Source organism: Belonocnema kinseyi, chromosome 9 (genome assembly GCF_010883055.1).
Source record: "Belonocnema kinseyi isolate 2016_QV_RU_SX_M_011 chromosome 9, B_treatae_v1, whole genome shotgun sequence".
NCBI classification, from domain to species: Eukaryota; Metazoa; Arthropoda; class Insecta; order Hymenoptera; family Cynipidae; genus Belonocnema; species Belonocnema kinseyi.
The window spans coordinates 107,383,313-107,407,378 of NC_046665.1; the positions used below are offsets into that span (position 1 = coordinate 107,383,313).

General features: G+C 20.8%; 1 protein-coding gene across 1 annotated transcript in view; it reads left to right on the forward strand.

Moving 5' to 3' along the window:
• Positions 1-1,525: 1,525 nt before the first annotated feature.
• LOC117180269 (integrator complex subunit 10) overlaps positions 1,526-24,066 on the forward strand; it is a 46,534-nt gene continuing 23,993 nt past the window's right edge. The window contains exons 1-4 of the mRNA XM_033372671.1: positions 1,526-1,797; positions 8,195-8,262; positions 8,341-8,584; positions 15,985-16,492. Coding sequence (XP_033228562.1) covers positions 1,645-1,797; positions 8,195-8,262; positions 8,341-8,584; positions 15,985-16,492 — 973 coding nt within the window. The 5' untranslated portion in view covers positions 1,526-1,644. The remainder of the gene's footprint in view (positions 1,798-8,194; positions 8,263-8,340; positions 8,585-15,984; positions 16,493-24,066) is intronic.

Consider the following 24,066-nt stretch of genomic DNA (forward strand, 5'->3'; position numbering starts at 1 on the left):
TACCGATTTTGTTAAAAATTCGTGTTTTCTTATTATTTTTTAAACTGAATATTTAACTATTTCAGTTTTTAATTAGAAATGTATCTCTTTTAGTTAAAAATTAATTTCTTTCGTTAAGAGTGTAACCCTTTTGTTGAAAGTTAAATTTGGTATCTCAAAATTTAAATTTTCAATTTTTCTTGTCGAGTATTTATCTTTTTTAGTTGAAAATTGAGCTGTATTGTTAAAACATCATTTTTTATTAAAAATAATTGTATAACTGCTTAAATTTTTTGTTAAAAATTCATTTTGTTCGTTTAAAAATTTTTAACATTTTGTTGAAACTTCGTTTTTATTTGGCTGATAATAGATTTCTGTATGTGAGAATTTAATTATTTCATTTTTGGTTGAAATTTTTTTTTTTAGTCAATAATTTAGCAAATTTCTGGAGAATTTTTTTATTGAAAATTAATATTTTATAATAGAAAATCTAACTGTTTGTTTGAAAATTAAAATACTTATTTTGTTGAAAATTCCTCTTTTTCTGTAGAATTTCATCTCTTTTTTAAAATTGTAAAAAAATTTACCGATTTTGTTTAAAGTTCATATTTTTTTCAAATTATTTTTCAGCTGAATTTTAAACTATTGCATTTTCGTTGTTCGCAATTTATCTTTTTTAATAAAAAAATCATTACCTTCTTTGAAAAATTAACTCTTTTGTTAAAATTCAATTTTCTTTATCTTAAAATTTAATTATTCCACTTTTGGTTGAAAATTGATTTTTTTTAGTTGAAAATTTATCAATTTTCTGGAAGTTTTTTTTTTAAATAAAAATTTACGTTTTATAGTTTAAAAGACTTTTTCGTACCAGTTTTTGTTAAAAATTAGTTTCATTTTGGTTTTATAATTAGTTTTTTCCAGTTGAAATTCGTATTTTTTGTAAAAAATAATCTCTTGAAAAACTAAAATTTTTCGTTAAAAATTAATTTATTCGTTTAAATATTTAAACATTATGTTAAAACTTAGTTATTTATTTAGTTGATAATTATTGTTTTACCTGAAAATTTAAACAACTCATTCCTTTGGTTGAAAATGGAACTATTTGAATTTTTAAAATAAGTGTTCTTTTGCTAACTATACCATTTTTGTTTTAAATTAGTTTCTTTTTAACTTAAAAATTAATTTTTTTCAGTTGGAAATTTAAACAGTTTGTTGATACTTTGTTTTTCTTTTGCTAATCATCAATTTCTTTATCTGAGACTATAATTATTCCATTTTTGTTTGAAACATTACTTTTTTAGTTGAAAGTTTAGCAATTTTTCGGAGACAACCACACAAAATTACTGACTTACACTTTGATTTTGTTTTATGAATTAACTATAAACTTTGATTATTAATTTGTATTAAAAAAAAAAAATTTCATTGATCAAATTTGAATTTTCGCGCAACTTTGACAGCTGGAAAGTTCCCTGTAGGTAACAAGATTCGTGTCGATCGATAAAACAGATTGACAGCTGTGTCACTTCTCAAAAGTTGGGTTATGTTCCTGTTGACATCTTGACATAACTTTTTTCGAGTGGTTATTGAAACCGGAGTGAATACAGTTTTACTGCTTAATAATTTAGCATTAAATACATGCTATTTTTTTTTTAATTTGACTCCATTATGTTGGAAAAAGCAGCAACTTCTGAAAAGCAGTTATCAAAGGAAGATTATTTAATTCTTAGGGCTAAGGAAGCCCTGGCAACTGATATTTATGCTGCTAAATCATGGTTAATTACTGCCAAATCTTTATTTCCGCATAGTGCTAAAGTACAAGTAAGTTTTCTTCTTTTTTCACCTTAATTAATTGTGTGTTTTTTTTTAATATTTCGGATTTCCCGAACAATTTTTCGAAAAGTATGGTTTACTCGGTCTTTTTTTAATTTAAAAAAATTTCTAAGCCTGTAAACGAAAAAAGAATAAAAGATGCAAACTCTTTAAATGTAGAAATCCAGAATTCCTGTTCAATCGGGGTTTTTGCATCTTTAGAATTGGAAAGGATTTAAAGAGATTTGAACTTTATAGGTTAGAAAATATTTTGAAAAATTTTTGAACTCATTTTTGAGTTTTAATTTATATATTTAATTGTGAAGCATTAAAATATTTACTTTTGTTTAAAAATGAAAAAATACTAATATAAATATTTCTAGAATCTTAATTATGTATTATTATTATTATTGTTTTATATGTAAATTAAAATAATTTTTTATTTAAATATACAATATTAGTTTTCTTTTTGAAAATCAAACTGTTTGGTAGGAAATTGGTGCATTTTATAAAAAATTAATCTTTTTTTTTTATAAATTTCATTAATTTATTAATAATTTATATGTTTCGGTTAAAAATTCAAGTGTTTTGTGGAGATTTTGTTTTTTTTGTTTTTTTTTTTTTGGTTGATAATTCATATTTTCTGGTTGAAAATTAAAATATTTTGTTAAAAATTTATAATTTTTGGTTGAGGATTTAATTATTTTGTTGAAATTTGGTATTTTTTGTTTAAATTCAACTTTTTTTTATATCAAATTAAATTTTTTGTAGGACTATAATCTATTATATTTTGTATTGAGAATTTATATTTAATCTTTTTAAATGAAAATTCAACTGTTTGTTTGGAAATTTATGTATTTTTTAGAAAATTCATCTTTTATTTAATATAATGCCAAAATTGTTTTTTGTGCACTTTTGACTGTAAAATCATGTTTGGTTGAAATATAATATTTTCTGGTAGAATTTTTATACTTTTTAGTTGAAAATTCAACTATTTTGTAGAAAATTTGTCTTTTTTGGTATAATTAAACTGTTTTTTTATATAAAATTAAATTTTTGTTATTAAAATATCGACTTTCATATTTTTCTTTGAGAATTTATATTTTTTGGTTGAAAATTCAACACTATTTTGTCAAAAATTTATCATTTTAATTTGGGAATTTTTTTATTTTTTTTTTAAATTTGTCATTTTTTGTTTAAAATCAACTTTTTTAATTTAAAATTAAAATATTTGATGGTTGAAATATAAACTATTATATTTTTCTTTGAGAATTGATATTTTTTAGTTAAAAATTCAAATGTTTTACTAAAAATTTATAATTTTAGTTTAAGGTTTTATTATTTTGTTAAAAACTGTTTTTTATTTACAATAAAATTTTTTTTTAAATATAAACTATTATATTTTCCCTTGAGAATTGATATTTTTTAGTTGAAAATTCAACTATTTTGTAGAAAATTGGTCATTTTTGTTTGAATTCAACTGTTTTTTTTTATTTATAATTAAACTATTTAATGGTTGAAATATAAACTATTCTATTTTTCCTTGAGAATTGATATTTTTTAGTTGAAAATTCAACTATTTTGTAGAAAATTGGTCATTTTTGTTTGAATTCAACTGTTTTTTTTTATTTAAAATTAAACTATTTAATGGTTGAAATATAAGCTATTCTATTTTTCCTTGAGAATTGATATTTTTTAGTTGAAAATTCAACTATTTTGTAGAAAATTGGTCATTTTTGTTTGAATTCAACTGTTTTTTTATTTAAAATTAAACTATTTAATGGTTGAAAATTCAACTGTTTTGCTAAAAATTCATAATTTTAGTTTGAGGATTTATTAAAGTGTTTTTTATTTTAAATACATTTTTTTTATTGAAATATAAACTATTATATTTTTCGTTGAAAATTCTTATTTTTTTGTTGAAATTTCGTATTTTTTGTTTAAATTCAAATGTATTTTATTCAGAATTAACATCTTTTTTTGTTGAGAATTCAACTATTTTGTTTAAAAATTTGTCATTTTTGTTTGAATTCAACTGATTTTATTTTAAATACAAATATTTGATGGTTGAAATATAAACTATTATATGTTTCCTTGAGACTTGATATTTTTTAGTTGAAAATTCAAGTGTTTTGCTAAAAATTCATAATTTTAATTTGAGGATTTTATTATTTTGTTAAAAACTGTTTTTTATTTAAAATAAAATAATTTTTTTTTAAATATAAACTATTATATTTTCCCTTGGGAAGGGATATTTTTTAGTTGAAAATTCGACTATTTTGGTAAAAATATGTGATTTTTGTTTAAATTCAACTGTTTTTTGTTTAAAATGAAAAAAAAAATTTGGTCCAGAATCCAACTTTTTGGTTGAAAATTTGTGTATTATGTGGAAAATTAATCTTTTTTGTATTTATGATGCCTTAATTTGGTTATTTATTTTGTTTCTTGACAGATAAATATTTTCTTTTTTGGTCAAAATTTCATCTTTTTGGTAGAAAATTCGTTAGTTTTACTTGAGAAATCAACTATTTTGTTGAAAATTCGCCTTTTTTGTTTGAATTCAACTGTTTTTTATTTTTAATTAAAATATTTTTTGGTTTGATTGTTTGGTTGGAAATTTATGTATTTTGAGGAAAATTTATTTTTTATAATGACACAATTTATTTACTTTTTTTGCATTTTTGACTGTAAAATCGTTCTTGGTTGAAATATCATATTTTTTGGTAGAATTTTTATCCGTTTTAGTTGAAAATTTAACTATTTTGTAGAAAATTCGTCTTTTTTGGTTTAATTAAACGGTTTTGTATATAAAATTAAATTTTTTGTTTTTAAAATATCAACTATTATATTTTTCGGTAAGAATTTATAATTTTTGGTTGAAAATTCAACACTATTTTGTCAAAAATACATAATTTTATTATTTAGTTGAAAGTTTTGGTTAAGAATTCAACTATTTTGTAGAAAATTTCTCAATTTTTGTTAAATTTAACTGTTTTGTTATTTAAAATTAAAATCTCTTTTGGCAATATTGTTTGTTGAGAATATTTTTTTTCTTGAAAATGAAACTGGTTGGAAATTTGTGTATATTTATGAAAATTTAAGTTTTTTTTTTAAAATTTTATAATGACACAATGTCGTTATTTATTTTATTTTTTGACTCAAAAATTATTTTTTTGTTGATATGTCATCTTTTTTGGTAGAAATTTAATTTTTTTTTTAAATTCAATTATTTGCATCAAATTTTGTTGTTCGAATATCAACTATTATATTTTTTGTTGAGAATTCATATTTTGTGGTTGAAAATTTAACTATTTTGTTAAAAATTCATAATTTTAGATAAAAGATTTTATTATATTGTTGAAAATTCATCTTTTTTGTTTGAATTCAAATGTTTTTTATTTAAAATTATAATCTTTTTTTGTTGTTGAAGTATAGGCTATTATATTCCTCGTTGAGAATTCGTATTTTTTGGTTGAAATTTTATGTATTTAGTGGAAAATTTATCTTTTTTGTTTTGTTTTTTATAATGCCAAAATTTGATTCTTTTTTTTCCTTCTTTTTGGACTGAAGACACGTTTTTGGTTGAAATATCCAATTTTTTGGTAGAAATTCTATCTTTTTTGGTTGAAAATTAATGCATTTAATTTTTTATTTAAATTTTTCGGTAGAACGTTAATTCTCTTTATTAAAAATTCTTGTTTTTATTTGAATTTAACAATTTTTTATTTAAAATTAAAATCTTTTGTGACTAAATTACAGTTTTAATTGACAGTTCACATTTTTTTCTACAAAATTTAACTACTTGGTTGAAATTTTTTTTTTCGTTTAAGATTTCTAGTTTTACTGGAAAATTTACTTTTTTTGTACAAAATTGAACTATTTTGTTAAGATGTATTTTTTCTTGTTGGTTGAAAAATAAATCTGTAACTGAAAATTTTAATATTCTATTTTATCTTTTAAACTTATCTATTTTTAAATTCCTGTTTTTTATAGAACGTTAATACTCTTTTTTGAAAATCCATCTTTTTAGTTGAATTTAACAATTTTTATTTTAAATTAAAACCTTTTATGACTAAATTATAGTTTTCGTTAAGAGTTCAGCTTTTTTATTGAAAATTTAATTATTACCTTGAAAATTACTTTTTTTGTTTGTTAAAGATTTATACTTTTAGTTGAAAATTTACTTTTTTAGTGCACAAATTAACTATTTTGATAAGATGTATTTTCTTGTTGGTTAAAAAATAATTTTGTGAGAATTTTAATATTCTTTTTTATCTCTGAAACTTATCTTTTTCATTTGAAAATTTATGTATTTAATTAAAAATTCCTGTTTTTGGTTTACCTTAATGCTCTTTATTGAAAATCTTCTTTTTAGTTGAATTTAACCATTTTTTATTTCAAATGAAAATATTTTGTGACTGAATTACAGTTTTCGTTGACATTTCATCTCTTTTTTTATTAAAAATTGAACTACTTGGTTGAAAATTCCTTTTTTTTCGTTCAAGATTTGTAATTTTACTTGAAAATTGACTTTTTTAGTGCAAAATTGAACTTTTTTGTTAAGATGTTTTTTTTTGTTGGTTGAAAAACAGTTTTTTAACTGAAAATTTTAATATTCTATTTTATCTTTAAAACTTATCTATTTTTAAATTTCTGTTTTTTGTAGAACGTTAATACTCTTTATTGAAAATCAGTCTTTTCAGTTGAATTTAACAATTTTAAATTTTAAATCTTTTCTGACTGAATTACAGTTTTCGTTGAGAGTTCATATATATATTTTTTTTGAAAATTGAACTACTTGGTTGAAAATTCCTTTTCTTTCATTGAAGATTTCTAGTTTTACTTGAAAATTTACTTTTTTATTGCAAAAATTAACTATTTTGTTAAGGTGTATTTTTTTTGTTGGTTAAAAAATAATTTTGTAACTGAAAATTATAATATTCTATTTTTTGTTTAAAATTTATCTCTTTTATTTTAAAATTCGTCTTTTTGGGTAGAAATTTCTTTTTTTCGTTGAAGATTTATAATTTTACTTCAAAATTTACTTATTTAGTGCAAAATTTAACTATTCTGTTAAGATGTATCTTTTTTTTTGGTTGAAAAATAATTTTTGTATCTGAAAATTATAATATTCTATGTTTTATTTCAAATTTATCTCTTTTATTTGAAAATTCGTCTTTTTTTAGAAATTCTATCTTTTCTGGTTGAAAATTCAATTACTTGGTTAAAAACTCCTTTATTCATTGAAGATTTATAATTTTACTTGCAAATTTACTTTTAAGTGTAAAATGTAACTATTTTTTTCAGATATCTTTTTTTTTGTTGAAAAATAATTTTTATAACGGAAAATTCCAATATTATTATTTTTAAACCTATCGTTTTCATTTGAAAATGAATCCATTTTATTAAAAATTTCTTTTTTTGTAGAACGTTAATTCTCTTGATTGAAAATTCCTATTTTTTGGTTGAAAATTCAACAATTTGGTACAAAATTCATCAGTTTTAGTCGAATTCAATTATTTTGTATTTTTTGCTTGAAAATTCAACTATTTTGTTAAAAAATTCATATTTTATTTTATTATTTTATTTTAAATTCACAAGGATTCAATTATTTCGTATTTTTGCTTGAAAATTCAACTATTTTGTTAAAAAATTCATAATTTCAGTTTGAGGATCTTATTATTTTGTTGAAAATTTGTTTTTATTGTTTAACTTCAAATGTTTTTTATTTAAAATTAAAGTCTTTTTTTTAATATTTTTTTTGTTAAAATATTTTTTTTTCTCGGAAATTCAACTGCTTGCTTGGAAATTTATGTATTTTTCGGAAAAATCATCTTATTTATTTTAGAATGGTTTTTTTTACCAAAATTTTTTTTTATTTTAAAGATCATCTTTTTTGGTAGAAATTCCATCTATTTTGGTTAAAAATTTAACTGTTTGGAATAGAATGAATTAGTTTATCTCTTTCATTTGAAAATTCGTCTTTTTTGGTAAAAATTCCATTTTTTTTGGTTGAAGATTTGTAATTTTACTTGAAAATTTACGTTTTTAGTGCAAAATTTAACTTTTTTTTTGTTAAGATGTCGTTTTTTTGTTGGCTGAAAAGCAATTTTTTAACTGAAAATTTTAGAATTCTATTTTATCTTTTTCATTTGAAAATCCATGTTTTTATTTTTAAATTTCTGTTTTTGGTTGAACGTTAATACTTTTTATTGGAAACTTGTGTTTTTAGTTGAATTTAACAATTTTTTATTTAAAATGAAAATATTTTGTGATTTAATTATGATTCAACTATTTTATTAAAAATCCATCTTTTTAATTAAATTTAGCTGTTTTTTTTTTTATCAAAAATTAAAATCTTTCTGCTGAAATGTGAATTAAATTTGATAATTATATGTGGTTTTAGTTTGAAGCATACCGAGTAGAAAAACTCGCCAAAAATGTTAAGGAAGCTGCAAAATGTTTTAGTGAAATGTATGTACTGCAAGATTTATTATTATAATTATAATTTTTGTTTTTTCAATCAAAATTGTAATTTAATTATTGGCGCAGCTTTCAAAATTTTCCTGACGATCGCGATATCTGGAAGGAAATCGAAACGGTGACAGCATGCCTGCGTTCGGAACAAAACGACCCAGAATCCGAATTATTGTGCCAAATGTTTCAGCATATTCCTCAGGATTTGCAACATCGTCTCCTAATTATGACGGCGGATCACAGTGAAGATACAATGGAACACTGCAAACTTCTTCTCTTACTTTTGAGAAGATTTCCCCAAACAATCGCTTCGCATGGTGTAAGAACGAAATTTTTATTCACACTATTATTGCTCTCGAAAATTTTTTTCTTCATTAATTGAGGGTATTAGGTTTATTTATTTTCCGGGGTAAATTACAGTTTTCTGAACTTACATTTTTCAAATATCAAAAAAATTAACTTTAGTGTTTTTTTTTTTATAAATTTTTTTTTTTTTTGGTAGAAAATTGAACCTTTTTTTAATTGTAAGATTTCTAGTTTTACTTGAAAATTTACCTTTTTAGTGAAAAAATAAACTATTTTGTTAAGGTGTATTTTTTTGTTGGTTAAAAAATAATTTTGTAACTGAAAATAATAATTTTTGGTTGAGGATTTAATTATTTTTTTGAAATTTGGTCTTTTTTGTTTGGATTCAACTTTTTTTTTTTATTAAATTTTTTGTAGTACTATAATCTATTATATTTTTTGTTGACAATTTATATTTTATTTTATGAAAATTCAACTGTTTGGTTGGAAATTTATTTCTAAATTTTATATTTATTTTATCTAAAAAAGATATATAAAAAAAATATAGAATCGTTCAATTTTTAGCTAAAAAGACTGAAAATTGAACTATTAAATTTTTTGTATGGATCTCTTTTAACTGAAAATTCAATTTAATATATATATATATATATATAATTCTATTTTTTGTGGATAATTAATTTTCTTGATTAAAAATGTAGGTTTTCGGTTGAAAATTATTTTTTTAAACTGGTTTTTGGTTGAAAATCAATTTTCCAACTGAAAACTGAACTTTCTTCTTTTTGAATTGAAATTTCTTGTTAAAAATTGATCATTTTGCTGAAAATTCCACTTTTTAGTTGAAAATTCGTTGTTTTTTTAAATAGAAAATTAATGTTTTTAACTAAAAACGTAACTATTATATTTGTTGTTAAAAATTGAACTTTCTTAGCTGAAAATACAAGTGTTTAGTTAAACATTCTTTTTATTTTTAGGAAATTAATCTTCCTGCTTGAAGATGCACCTTTCTGGTTCAAAATTCTTCTTTTTTTTTTAATTGACCTTTTTTAGTTTAAATTCGTTGTTTTTCGATTTTTTAGTAAGAAATTAATCTTCTAGGTTAAAAATGCACTTTTTGATTGGAAATTAATTTTTTTAACTGAAAATTTAACTATTCTATTTTTTGTTCAAAAAAGATCTTTTTTATTTGAAAATTATTTTTTTTGTCGACAATTAATTTTCATGGTTAAAAATGCACCTTCTTGGTTAAAAATTAATAGTTTTTACTGAAATTTGAAACATGGCATTTTTTGTTAAAAATTGATGTTTTTTAGTTGAAAATTCTTTTTTTTTTGTTATGTAAATAATTAATCTTCTTGATTGAAAATGAATGTTTTTAAATAAAGAGTGAACCATCGTATTTTTTAGTTGGATTTTTTTTATCTGAAAATTCCACCATTCAGTTGAGCATTAGCTTTTTTGTGTAAAAATTAATCTCCTTGGTTAAAAACACACCTTTTTGGTTAAAAATTAATTTTTTTTAACTTTTATTTTAACAGTTCCATTTCTCTTTGAAAATTGATATTTTTTTATTAAAAATTCACTTTTTTGTTTGAAAATTAATATTTTTGGTTGAAAATGCACGTTTTCTAATTATTTATAATGTGAACAAAAAAGATTGCAATCTTAAAAAAGAATTGTAACGTATTAAAAATATTTTCCAATTTTTTTATAACAACTTTAATGAATTATTTAATTAATATTTTGAAGAATTTATTTTACCAAAAAATTGTGTTATAAACATCGTTTAATTGCATATTTTTACTCATTTCGTTGAAATTAAAAACTTTCTTATTATATATCTTTTTTATATTTATGATTTTTATATTTATTATTATATATATATTTTTATTTGAAAATAAATTTTCTTAAACTCAAAATTGAACCATTCTTTTTTTTTAATTGAACATTTTGAGTTAAAAATTTGTTTTTTTTTTCGTGGAAATTAATCTTCCAGATTTTTTTTTCAATAAATTAAATAATTAAGCTTCTTGATTGAAAATGCACCTTTCTGGTTGAAGTTTAATTTTTTTAAACTTTTAAGTGAACTATTCTATTTGTTTAATTGATATTTCTTAGTTGAAAATTCCTTTTTCTTTTGGTAATTAATCTTTTTGGTTAAAAATGCAAGTTTTTGGTTGAAAAGTATTTTCTTAGAAAATTAAACTATTCTATTTTTTTTTTGAATATATCTTTTTTAGTTAAAAATTCCTTTTTTTTGTCCTAAAAATTAATCTTCTTGGTTAAAAATGCAAGTTTTTGCTTGAAAATGAATTTTTTAACTGAAAATTGAACAACTCTATTTTTTGTTGAAAATTTATGTTTTTTTTCATCTGAAAATTTAACTAATTAGTTGAACATTCGTTTTTTGTAGAAAATTAATCTTCTTTGTTAAAAATGCATCTTTATGGTTGAAAATAAATTTTTTAAATTTTCAATTGAACCATTCTATTTTTGTTAATTAATATTTTTTAGTTGAAAATTCTTTTTGTTTTTTGTAGAAAATTAATCTTCTTGTTTAAAAATGCACCTTTTCGGTTGGGAATTAATTTTTTAACTAAAAATTGAGCTATTCTATTTTTTTTAATCGATCTTTTGTAGCTGAAAATTCATGTATTTAGTTGAACATTTGTTTTTTTTTCGTGAAATTTTATCTTCTTGGTTAAAAATGCATCTTGTTGGGTAAAAATTAATTTTTTAAGTTTTTAATTCTATTTTATGGGTTTAAATTGATAATTTTTAGTTGAAAATTCGTTTTTTCCCCTGAAAATTAATCTTTTCGTTTGTAGTTGCACCCTTTTTGATTAATTTTCTTGGTTAAAAATGCAAGTTTTTGTTTGAGAATTATTTTCTTAAACTAAAAAAGTAAACCATTCTTTTTTTAATGGTTTTCTTTTGCTAAAAATTCAATTATTTAGTAGAAAATTCGTTTTTTTCGTCGGAAATTACTCTTCTTTTTTCTTTAAATGCATGTTTTTTTTGGAAAATTAATTTTCCTAAACTGAAAACTGAACTCATCTTTTTTTTTTAATTTTTTTTTTAAGCTGAAAATTCGTGTTTTTTTTGTAGAAAATAAATCTTTTTGGTTGAAAATGCAGCTTTTTAAGTTGAAACTGGATCTCTTTTAGTTGAAAATTCAATTTTTTTGTAGCTAATTACTCTTTTTGGTTAGAAATGCAAGTTTTTGGTTGAAAATTATTACCTCAAACTGAAAATTCAACTATTCTTTTTTTTTTTTAACGGAAACACAGTCCCTCTAGAAGGTTAAAACTGCACCTTTTTGGTTTAAATTGTTCTTTTTTAGTTGAAAATTCGTTTTTTTTGCCGTGAAAATTAATCTTTTTAACTGAAAATTGAACTACTCTATTTTTAGTTGAAAATTCATGTTTTTTAGCTAAAAATTAAAATATTTATTTTAACGTTAATATTGTTGTAGCTAATTAATCTTCTCAGTTAAAAATGCACTTTAAAAAAAAATTATTTTCTTAAATTTAAAGTTGAACTATTCTAATTTTTGGAATTGACCTTTTTTGCTGAAAATTTAACTATTTACTTTAAAATTCGTTTTTTTTTCTGTTAAAATTAATCTCCTTGGTTGAAAATTAATTTTTTAACTGAAAATTGAACTATTCTATTTTTTGGAATTGATCTCTTCTAGCTAAAAATTCATCTATTTAGTTAAAAATTCATTTTTTTCGTGAGACTTTATCTTCTTGGTTAAAGATGCACCTTTTTTGTTTAAAATTAATTTTTTTTTAACTGAAAATTGAACCATTCTTTTTTTTAATGGTTCTATCTCACCTAAAAATTTAACTACATAGTTGAAAATTAATTGTTTTTTTTTTCTTTTGTATGAAATTAATCATCTTCTTTGAAAATGCTTGTTTTCTCTAGTGAAAATTAATTTTCTTAAACTGAACATTTAATTAATCTATTTTTTGTTTAACTGATATTTTTTTAGCTGAAAATTCGACTATTTAGTTAAATATTCGGTTTTTTTAAAAATAAATCTTCTTGGAAAAAATGCAAATTGAACCATTCTTTTTCTTTCTTTTTTTTTTTATCTTTTTTAGTTGAAAATTATTATTTTTTTGTTGTAAGTGATAAATATTCTTTCTTAAAAATTCACCTTTCTGGTTGAAAATAAATTTTTAAAATTTTTAATGAAACCATTCTATATTTGTTAATTAATCTTTTTTAGCTGAATTTTTTTTTTCTTTCTACAAAATTAATCTTTTTGGTTAAAAAATGCACGTTTTTCGTTTAAAAATAATTTTTTTTAACTGAAAATTGAACCATTTTTAATGGGTCTATTTTAGCTAAAAATTCAACTACTTTGTTGAAAATTAGTATCTTTTTTTTTTGGTAGGAAATTAATCTTGCTGTTTGAAAATGCTTGTTTTTTTATTGAAATTAATTTTCTAAAACTGAAAATGGAATTATTCTATTTTTTGTTTAATTGATCTTTTATAGTTGAAATTTTTTTATTGAAACTGGATCTTTTTTAGCCAAAAATTCAATTATTTAGTTAAACACTCGTTTTTTTAGGAAATTAATCTTCTTGGTTGAAAATGCAAGTTTTTGGTTGAAAATTATTACTTTAAACTGAAAATTGAACTTTTTTTTTAATTGGTCTTTTTTAGTTTAAAATTTGTTTGTTTTTTTCGACTTTTTTTTGTAGAAAATTAATTTTTTTCTTTAAAATGCACATTTTTTTGTGAAAATTAATCTTCTTGGTTAAAAATGCATCTTTTTGAGTGAAAATTATTTTCCTAAACCCAAAAATTATACCATTTTATTTTTATTTTAAATTAGTCGTTTTTAGTTGAATATTGGTTTTTTCGTAGATAATTAATATGAAAATTGAACCATTCCAGTTTTCTTTAAAAATTTATATTTTTTGGCTGAAAATTTGTTGTTTTTTTTTTTGTTCTAGAAAATTAATCTTTTTGTTTACAAATGTACCCTTTTGGTTGAAAATTATTTTCTTAAACTGAAAAATGAACCATATTTTATTTTGGTTTGAATTTATCTTTTTTAGTTGAAAAATCGTTGTTTTTTTTGTCGGGAAAATTAATCTTCTTGGTTGAAAATGCACTTTTTCGCCTGGAAATTAATTTTTTAACTGAAAATTGACCATTCTATTTTTTTTAATCATCTTTTATAGCTGAAAATTCTTTATTTTTGTAGCTAATTAATCTTCTTAGTTAAAAATGCACTTTTTTTAAAAAATCATTTTATTAAACTGCAAATTTAACTATTATATTTTTTTAAATTGATCTTTATTAGCTGGAAATTCAACTATTTTGTTGAAAATATGTTTTTCTTTTGTAGAAAATTAATCTTCTTTGTTTGAAAATGCACTTTTTTGATTAAAAATTAATTTTTTATCTGAAAATTGAACTGTTCTATTTTTTGTTGGAAAATGATCTGTTTTGGCTGAAATCTATTTAATTCTTTAGTTTAATATTCGGTTTTTTTTGTAGAAAATTAATCTTTTTGGTTAAAAATGCACGTTTTTGATTGAAAATTATTTTTTTAGACTGAATATTGAACCATTCTATTTTTTTTATTTTTAATTTATCTTTTTTAGTTGAAAATTTTTTATTTTTTTGTAGCTAATTAATCTTCTTAGTTAAAAATACACTTTTTTCTTGAAAATTATTTTCTTAAACTGAAAATTGAACTATTCTTTTTTTTTAATTGGTATTTTTTTCTGAAAATTCGTTTTAATTTGTTTTTTCTCTGAAGATAATTTATGTTCTTGTTTGAAAACGCACCTTTTTGGGCCATTCTATTTTTTGTTGAAACTGGATATTTTTTAGATGAAAATTTATGTATTTAGTGGAAAATTCGTTTTTCTTTTGTAGGAAATTAATCTTCGTGCTTGAAAATGCACGTTTTTAATTGAAAATTAGTTTTTGATACTGAAAATTGAACCTTTCTATTTTTTTATGGATCTCTTTCAGCTGAAAATTTGATTATTTAATTGAGCATTCGTTTTTTTGTGTGAAACTTATTCTTCTAGGTTGGAATAACACTTTTTTTTATTAAAAATTAATTTTTTACCTGAAAATTTAAATATTTAATTTTTTTTTTGAAAATTGATCTGTGCTAGTTAAAAATTCGCTTTCTTAATTTGTGATAATTAATCTTTGTATTTGAAAATTAATGGTTTTAATTGAAAATTAATCCATTTTATTTTTTTATTGGATCTTTTTTATCTGAAATTCGACTATTGAGTTGAGAATTCGTGTTTTTGTAGAAAAATATATATATTTTTTTTTAAATGCACCTTGTTGGGTCAAGATTAATTTTTCAAGTTTTTTATTCTATTTTTTTTGTTAAAATTTATCTTTTTTAGTTGAAAAATCGGTTTTTATTCTTGCGTCAAAATTAATCTTCTTGGTTTCTGTTTTTAGAAAATTAATGTTCTTATTTAAAAATGCACCTTTCTGGTTAAAAATAAATTTTTTTAAATTTCAATTGTTTTGTAGCTAATTAATCTTCTCAGTTGAAAATGCATTTCTTTCTTGAAAATTATTTTCTTAAACTAAGAATGGAACTATTCTATTTTTTTGAATTGATCTTTTTATCTGAAAATTCGACTATTTAGTTGAAAATTCGTTTTTCTTTTGTAGGAAATTAATCTTCTTGGTTGAAAATGCACTTTTTTGATTAAAAATTAATTTTTTACCTGAAAATTGAACTGTTCTATTTTTTTTTGAAAAACCATCTTTTTTGACTGAAAACTATTTAATTCTTTAGTTTAATATTCGGTTTTTTTTGTGTAGAAAATTAATATTTTTGATTAAAAATGCACATTTTACGTTGAAAAGTAATGTCTTTAACTGAAAATTGAACCATTCTATTTTTTATTGGATCTTTGTTATCAGAAAATCCGTTTAGTTGAGCATTCGTTTTTTTTTCTTTCTTTTGTGAAAAATTAATCTTCGTGGTTAAAAATGCACCTTTTGGTCAAAATTTTTTTTCTTAAGCCATACAATTGAACCATTCTATTCATTATTTTTTGAAATTTGGTCTGTTTTAGTTTAAAATTCGTTGTTTTTTTTTTCGTAGAAAATTAATATCTTTCATCTACCTTTTTGGTTAAAAATGCAACTATTTGATTATAAATGCATCTATTTTTGTTAAACACAGCAATATTTAAACTTGAAATATTCGGAATTGAAAACGTTTAGAATTAAATTAAATCTAGTGCCCAAATCGCTTTAGTTTTATTGCAAACGTTGTTATATAGTCCGCAATTTGAAAGTTTTTCAGACCTAAATAAATAAAAAAATTGAAACTCGATTTGTGAAAAGTGGTGGGAAGAATATAATAATAATTGTCGGGAAAAATTGGGAAAAATTGCAGCCTCGTCTGGTCGAAACTTTACTGACCGCGGAGAAACACAGTCATCCTGGACGAGCCGTGAACGGCTACCGTCGTCTGCTGGCCTGTGACGCTTTGCCACTGCTCGGTGCAGCTCCCGTCGAACTAAATCCGCGCCTCAGTCTTCGTCTGCTCTACAAAGCCGTCGAATTTTATTTGGCCTACATACAGCAGCCGCAGGACGCGCAAATCCTGCAGCCCTGGGAACGACTCTTCCAGGTCGTCGAATTGATCGGCAAAAAGTTGGGATGGGAGTTGAGTGCCTTTTTCTCGACCGGCTGGAATCGCGAACTCTATTCGGAGAAGTTGCATCAGTATGCGCTCACTCACAGCGCAGGCATGTGTGACGAGCTTGTTGTCAGACAATTACTCGTTTGTACGATCGTCGTTCTTTTGAGGATATGGAACGAACATTCGGCACTGATCAGTGGAGGCGAAACTGTTTATTGTCTCATCGAGGCCTTTGGCGAACCGAATCTATCTGCATCTGGTGAGAATTATTATTATTATTATTATTATTATTATTGTTATTTGAATCATCTGTTTTTTAAAAAATTTCTATTTTTTTTTTTTTATATAAAAATGCAACTATTTGATAGAGATTTCAACTATTTCGTTAAAAATTGTTCTTTTTAGATGAAAATTCAGCGGAATTTTATCGTTTTGGATAAAAATGCAACTATTTTATAGAGTATTCAACAATTTTGTTAAAAATTTATCCTTTTTGGTTGAAAATATTTGTCTTTTTGGATTGAGAATGCATTTTTTTTCGTGAAAACTTATTTTTGGTGAGAAAATTCCTTTTTTTTTATCTTGAAAAGTCAGCTGGAATCTTTTTTAGATACAAATTCAAATGTTTAAAAAATACAATTTTTAAAAATAAAATTTCATCTATATTAAGATAGAGAATTCAACTATTTTATTAAAAATTCTTCTTTTATTTCTAAACTTATTTTTTGTTAGAATATTCCTATTTTATTTATTTGAAAGAACCTTTTTTAATTGAAAATTTAAATATTAAAAAAAAATTTATCTGTTTTCAAAAAAATTTAATCTTATTTTATAAAAGTGCCATTATTTGCTAGAGAATTTAACTATTTTATTAAAAATGGATCTTTTTGGATAAAAATTCAGCTAATTTTCTTTTTTTTTAACTTTGTCTGTTTTAAAACAAATTTTATCTTTTTTTGGATAAAAATGCAAATATTTTATAAAGAATTCAAGAGTTTTTTTTAATTCATCCTTTTTAGTTGAAAAATTTGTCTTTTTGGACTTGAAATTAATTTTTTTTTTCGTGAAAACTTATTTTTGGTGAGAAAATTCCTTTTTTTTTTATCTTGAAAAGTCAGCTGGAATATATTTTAGATACAAATTCAAATGTTTAAAAAATAAAATTTAATCTATATTAAGATAGAGAATTCAACTATTTTATTAAAAATTCTTCTTTTATTTCTAAACTTATTTTTTGTTAGAATATTCCTATTTTATTTATTTGAATGAACCTTTTTTAATAGAAAATTCAAATATTAAAAAAAAATTCATCTGTTTTCAAAAAAATTTTATCTTATTTTATAAAAGTGCCATTATTTGCTAGAGAATTTAACTATTTTATTAAAAATGGATCTTTTTGGATAAAAATTCAGCTAATTTTCTTTTTTTTTAACTTTATCTGTTTTAAAACAAATTTGATCTTTTTTTGGATAAAAATGCAACTATTTTATAAAGAATTCAAGAGTTTTTTTAAATTCATCCTTTTTAGTTGAAAAATTTGTCTTTTTGGACTTGAAATTAATTTTTTTTTTCGTGAAAACTTATTTTCGGTGAGAAAATTCCTTTTTTTTATCTTGAAAAGTCAGCTGGAATATATTTTAGATACAAATTCAAATGTTTAAAAAATAAAATTTCATCTATATTAAGATAGAGAATTCAACTATTTTATTAAAAATTCTTCTTTTATTTCTAAACTTATTTTTTGTTAGAATATTCCTATTTTATTTATTTGAAAGAACCTTTTTTAATAGAAAATTCAAATATTAAAAAAAAATTCATCTGTTTTCAAACAAATTTAATCTTATTTTATAAAAGTGCAATTATTTGCTAGAGAATTTAACTATTTTGTTAAAAATTGATCTTTTTGGATAAAAATTAAGCCAATTTTCTTTTTTTTTTTTAACTTTATCTGTTTTAAAAAAAATTTTATCTTTTTTTGGATAAAAATGCAACTATTTTATAAAGAATTCAAGAGTTTTTTTTAATTCATCCTTTTTAGTTGGAAAATTTGTCTTTTTGGATTTGAAATTAATTTTTTAAAATTGAAAACTAGATTTTATTAGAAAATTAATTTTTTTATCTTGAAAAGTCAACTGGAGTCTTTTTTAAATAAAAATTAAAATGTTTAAATAATACAATTTAAAAAAATAAAATTTCATCTATATGAAGAGAAGTTTCATATTTTTCATCAAATATAACTATTTTATAGAGAATTCAACAATTTTGTTAAAAGTTCATCCTTTTTGGTTGAAAAAAATTGTCTTTTTGGATTGAAAATGCCTTTTTTTCGTAAAAACTTATTATTTTTTTTTTTAAATTCACACCTCTATCTTGAAACGTCCACTGAAATCTTTTTTTAATAAAAATTCAACTTTTTGTTTTAATTTATTGATTTATTTCTTTAATTAAAATTTTTGAATGAAAATGCCACTATCTTATAGAGAATTCAACATCTTTTTTTAAATTAATCCCTTTTAGTTGGAAAAATTCGTCTGTTTGGATTTAAAATTAATTTTTTTTCATTGAAACCTATTTTTTATTAGAAAATTCATATTTTTTTATCTTGAAAAGTCAACTGGAATTTTTTTCGATGAAAATTCAACCATTTAAAAAAATTATTTTTTGAAATTTAAATTTCAACTGTTTTAAGAGAAATTTATTTTTTTTTTATAAAAATACAACTATTTTATAGAAAATTCAACTATTTTTCTAAGAATTCATCATTTTTGATTAAACTAATTCGCCTGTTTAGATTTAAAACTCTTTTTTTTTCGTTAAAACCTATTTTTTATTATAAGAGTCATATTTTTATCTTGAAAAGTCAACTGGAATCTGTTTTAGATAAAAATTCAAATGTTTAAATAATAAAATTGAAAAAAATAAAGTATCATCTATATTAAGAGAAGTTTCATTTTTTTTATCAAATACAAGTATTTTATAGAGAATTTAACTATTTTATTACGAATTCATCCTTTTTGTTTGAAAAAAATGGTCCTTTTGGATTAAAAATGCATTTTTTTTGTTAAAACCTATTTTTTGTTAGTAAATTCATATTTTTATCTTGAAAAGTCCATTGGAGTCTTTTATGGATAAAAATTCAAATTTAAAAAAAAAAATAAAAAAAATAATAATTTCATCTATTTTTAACAGAAATTTCATCTTTTTGATAAAAATTGAACTATTTTATAAAAAATTCAACTACTTTATTACAAATTCACCCTTTTTTTGAAAAAAATGGTCCTTTTGGATTGAAAATGCATTTTTTTGTTAAAACCTATTTTTTTTTAGTAAATTCATATTTTTATCTTGAAAAGTCAACTGGAATCTTTTATGGATAAAAATTCAAATTTTTCAAAAAATAAAAAAAAATAATTTTATCTATTTTATAATTTATTTTATAATAATTTCATCTTTTTTTTATAAAAATTCAACTATTTTATTCAAAATTCATCCTTTTTGGTTGAAAAAATTTGTCTTTTTGGATTAAAAATTCTTTTTTTCTTAAAAACTTATTTTTTGTTAGAAAATTCATATTTTTACCTTAAAAAGTTAACCGGTATCTTTTTCGGATGAAAATTCAATTTTTTTGTTGAAATTTTTGTTTTTTAATAAAATTTCATCTGTTTTAACAGAAACTTCATCTTTTTTTGGATAAAAATGCATCTTTTTTGGATGAAAATTCAGCTGTTTTTATTTATTTTTTTAAATTAAAGTTTCATCTATTTTAAGAGCAATTTTTTTTATAAAAATACAACTATTTTATAGAGCATTCAACTGTTTTGTTAAAAATTCATCCTTTTTGGTTGAAAAAATTTGTCTTTTTGGATTGAAAATGCATTTTTTTTATCTTTGAAAAGTCAACTGGAATTTTTTTTCTATGAAAATTGAACTGTGTTTTTTAAAATTTATTGATTTATTTCATTTTTTTCTCGTTAAAACCTATTTTTATTAGAAAAGTCATATTTTTATCTTAAAAAGTCAACTGGAATCTTTTTTAGATACAAATTCAAAGTTTTAAAAAATAAAATTAAAAAAAATTAAATTTCATCTATATTAAGAGAAGTTTCATATTTTTTGATCAAATACAAGTATTTTATAGAGAATTCAACTATTTTATTAAAAATTCTTCTTTTATTTCTAAACTTATTTTTGGTTAGAAAATTCCTATTTTATTTCTTTAAAAGTCATTTGGAACTTTTTAAATAGAAAATTCAAACATTTAAAAAAAAATTTCATCTGTTTTGATAAAAGTGCAATTATTTGCTAAAGAATTCAACTATTTTATTAAAAATTCATTTTTTTGGATTGAAAATTCATTTGTTTTCGTAAAAACTTATTCTTTGTTAAATAATTCATACTTTTGTCTGCCAAAATCATCTGGAATCTTTTTCAACAGAAAATTAAAAGATTTTATTTATTTAAATTTAAAAAAATTTTTATTTCGTCTGTTTTGGTTGAAAATTAATTTTTTTTTTCGTTAAAACCTATTTTTTGTTAGAAAATTCATTTTTTTTATCTTATAAAATCCACTGGAATCTTTTTTGGATAAAAATTCTTTTTTTTTGTACAAACTTATTTTTTATTAGAAAATTCATATTTTTATCTTGATAAGTTAACTGGAACTCTTTTTTGATGAAAATTCAACTATTTTATAGATTTTTTTTATTCTTAAAATTTCATCTCTTTTAAGAGAAATTTTATATTTTTGGATAAAAATGCAATTATTTAATAAAGAATTCGACATTTTTTTTTTTGAAATCATTTTTTTTGTTTGAAAAATTCGTCTTTTTGGATTGAAAATTTAATTATTTTCATAAAAACTTGTGTTTTGTTAGAAAATTTCAGATTTTACCTTTCAAAAGTCAACTGATATCTTTTTTGGATAAAAATTCAACTGTTTTATTTATTTTTCTAAATAAAATTTCATCTGTTTTAAGAGAAATTTCATCTTTTCGGATAAAAATGAAATTTTTTAATAGTGAATTCAACAGTTTTAAAGAAAATTCAATTTTTGTGGAGAAAATTCGTCTTTTAGTTCGAAGGTTCAACAATTTAGATAAACTTTTATTTCTTTCCCCAGTGAAAAATCTTTATTGTTTAAAAATGTTTCTTTTTGGTTTTAAAATGATTTTTTCTTGTTTATCAATTTAATCTTTTTTGTTTGAAATATTAACTATGAAACTTTTTTTGTTGGCAATTTATCTTCTTAGGTTGAATATTCAACTATTATGTTAAAATTTTAATTATCTTATTGAAACTTCACGTATTTTCTTAAAAAATCATGTTTTTTTTTGTAGAAAAATGTTTTCTGTTCAACTTAACATTATTGCTTTGAAATTTTTATTTTCGGTTAAAAATTCAAATATTCCAATGAATTATTTATCATTTATTTGAAAATTATTCTTTTAGATTGTAAATAAAATTATTTGCTCAAATATTGAACTATTTTGTTAAAAATTATTTTTTTAGGATCAAAACATGAATTTTTAAAGAAGAAATAAGTTTTTGCGAAAATTTTCATTTTTTAATCCAAAAAGGGGGAATTTTTAACCAAAGGGATGATTTTTTAAATAAAATTGTTGAATTTTCTACCAAATAGTTGTATTTTATATATATAAAAAAGAAAATTTCTCTTAAAATAGATGAATTTAGATTTTTTCTAAATAAAAAAATTCAATAAATGAGTTGAATTTTCATTGAAAAAGATTTCAATTGAGCCTAAAACAAAAAACAATTTTAAACAAAACAGTTGCATTTTTATCCAAAAAAGATGCAATATTTCTATTTAAAAAAAGAATGATCTTTTAACTTAAAAATTAATATTTTAGAGTTGAAAGTTCAGCCTTTTCATGTTTAGATGAAAATTTATATTTTTTATTTGAAAATTCAAATTTAACTTCTGGTTGAAAATTCTTGATTTCAGTTTAAAAAGTTTTTGTTAAAAATCGAGCTATTTTGTTGAAAATAGATTTATTCTTTGGTCAAAATCAATTTTTGAAACCGAAAATTGAATAATTTAATTTTTTATGAAAATTTTATATTTCCTAGTTGAAAATTCGTGAATTTTTTAATAAAAGACGAAACAAATTTTCACTAAAAGGGTTAAAAATTGAACTCTTTTATTGAAAATTTGTTGCATTTTTATCCAAAAAAAGATGCAATAATTCGGGTAGAAAAAGCTTTTAAATAAAAAAGACAAATTTCTAGAAAAGATACATTTTTCGTTGAGAATACATTTTTGATGTAAAATATAATCTACTTTGTAAAAAAAATCAATAATATTACTCGAAAGTAATTTTTTGGTTGAAAATTGAACTTTTTTGTTTGTTTGTTGAAAATTCATCTTTTTGGGTTGAAAATTTATCTCTTTCGGTAAAAATGTCATCTTTCCCTGTTATAAATTTTATTATTTAGTTGAAAATTTAATTATTTTATAGTGAGTTTTTACAATTTCGTTAAAAATTCATAATTTTTTAATGAAAATTCAACTGTTTTGTAGCAAAGTCGTATTTTTGGCCTCAAATTTCAACAGTTTGGTATAAAATTAAACTATTTGGTTGAAAACAAACTTTTTTTTGTTTAAAATTCAACTATTTTATTTATCAATCCATCTTTCTAGCTTGAAAATTTACCAATTTTGTAGACATTTTATTAATTTAGTTCAAAATTGAACTTTTTAGTAGAAAATTAAATTAGTTGGTTAAAAATTAATCTTTCTCGTTGAAAATTCATATTTTCGGACTGAAAATTCAACTGCGTGGTTGCAAATTTGTCTTTTTGGTTGCAAATTTTAGCAGTTCAGTAGAAAATTTAAATCCTTTGATTGAAAATTAATTTTTTTTAAATAATATTTTTGATTTGAAAATAAAACTATTTTTTTTAATTCACCTTTCTAGTTTGAAAATTCAACAATTTGGTGGAAAAAAAAATTTGGTTAAGAATTCGAATATTTAATAGACAATTTAACTGAAAATTATTTTTCATTTTGAATATCAACTTTTCTTGTTTAAAATTAATATTTTAGTGCTAAAAATTCTTTTTTTTCAACTTACCTTTCTGGCTTGGAAATTCGCCAATTTGGTAAAAAATTCAATAATTGGGTTAAAAGTTCGATTATTTAGTCGAAAATTCGTCTATTTAACTTTTTTTTAAATTAAATTTTATGTTGAAAATTAACTTATTTTTGTAAATTAACATTTTTTATTTGAAAAATAAACAGTTTGTTTGAAATTAAAATTTCTTGTTCATAATTCATCTATTCAGGTTAAAAATTCAACTTTTTTTCATCCAGATTTCAAGCCTGAAAATTGATCAGTTTTTGTTAAAAATTCGACTATTTAGTAGGAAATTTTTTTATTTCAAATAATTATTTTGTTTGATTGAAAATGAACTTTTATCATGAATATTAACTTTTTTACTTGAAAATGATTATTTTTTAGTTGAAAATTAAACAATTTGGTTGAAATTTAACTTTTTTAAATGAAAATTTAACTGTTTTGTGTAAAATTCGCCTTTTTGGATTAAAAATTTGCCAATGTAGTAGAAAATTAAAAGCTTTGGTTGAAAATTAATTTTTTTGTTAGAAATTCATATTTTTTATTTGAAAATTCAACTTTTTTTCAATTCACCTTTCTGGCTTGGAAATTCGCCAATTTGGTAAAAAATTCAACAATTGGGTGTAAAATTCGATTATCCAGTAGAAAATTCGTCTATTTAACTTTTTTTTTTTTTTGAAAATTAAGTTTTATGTTGAAAATTAATTTTTTTGTTCCAAATTAATATTTTTAATTTGAA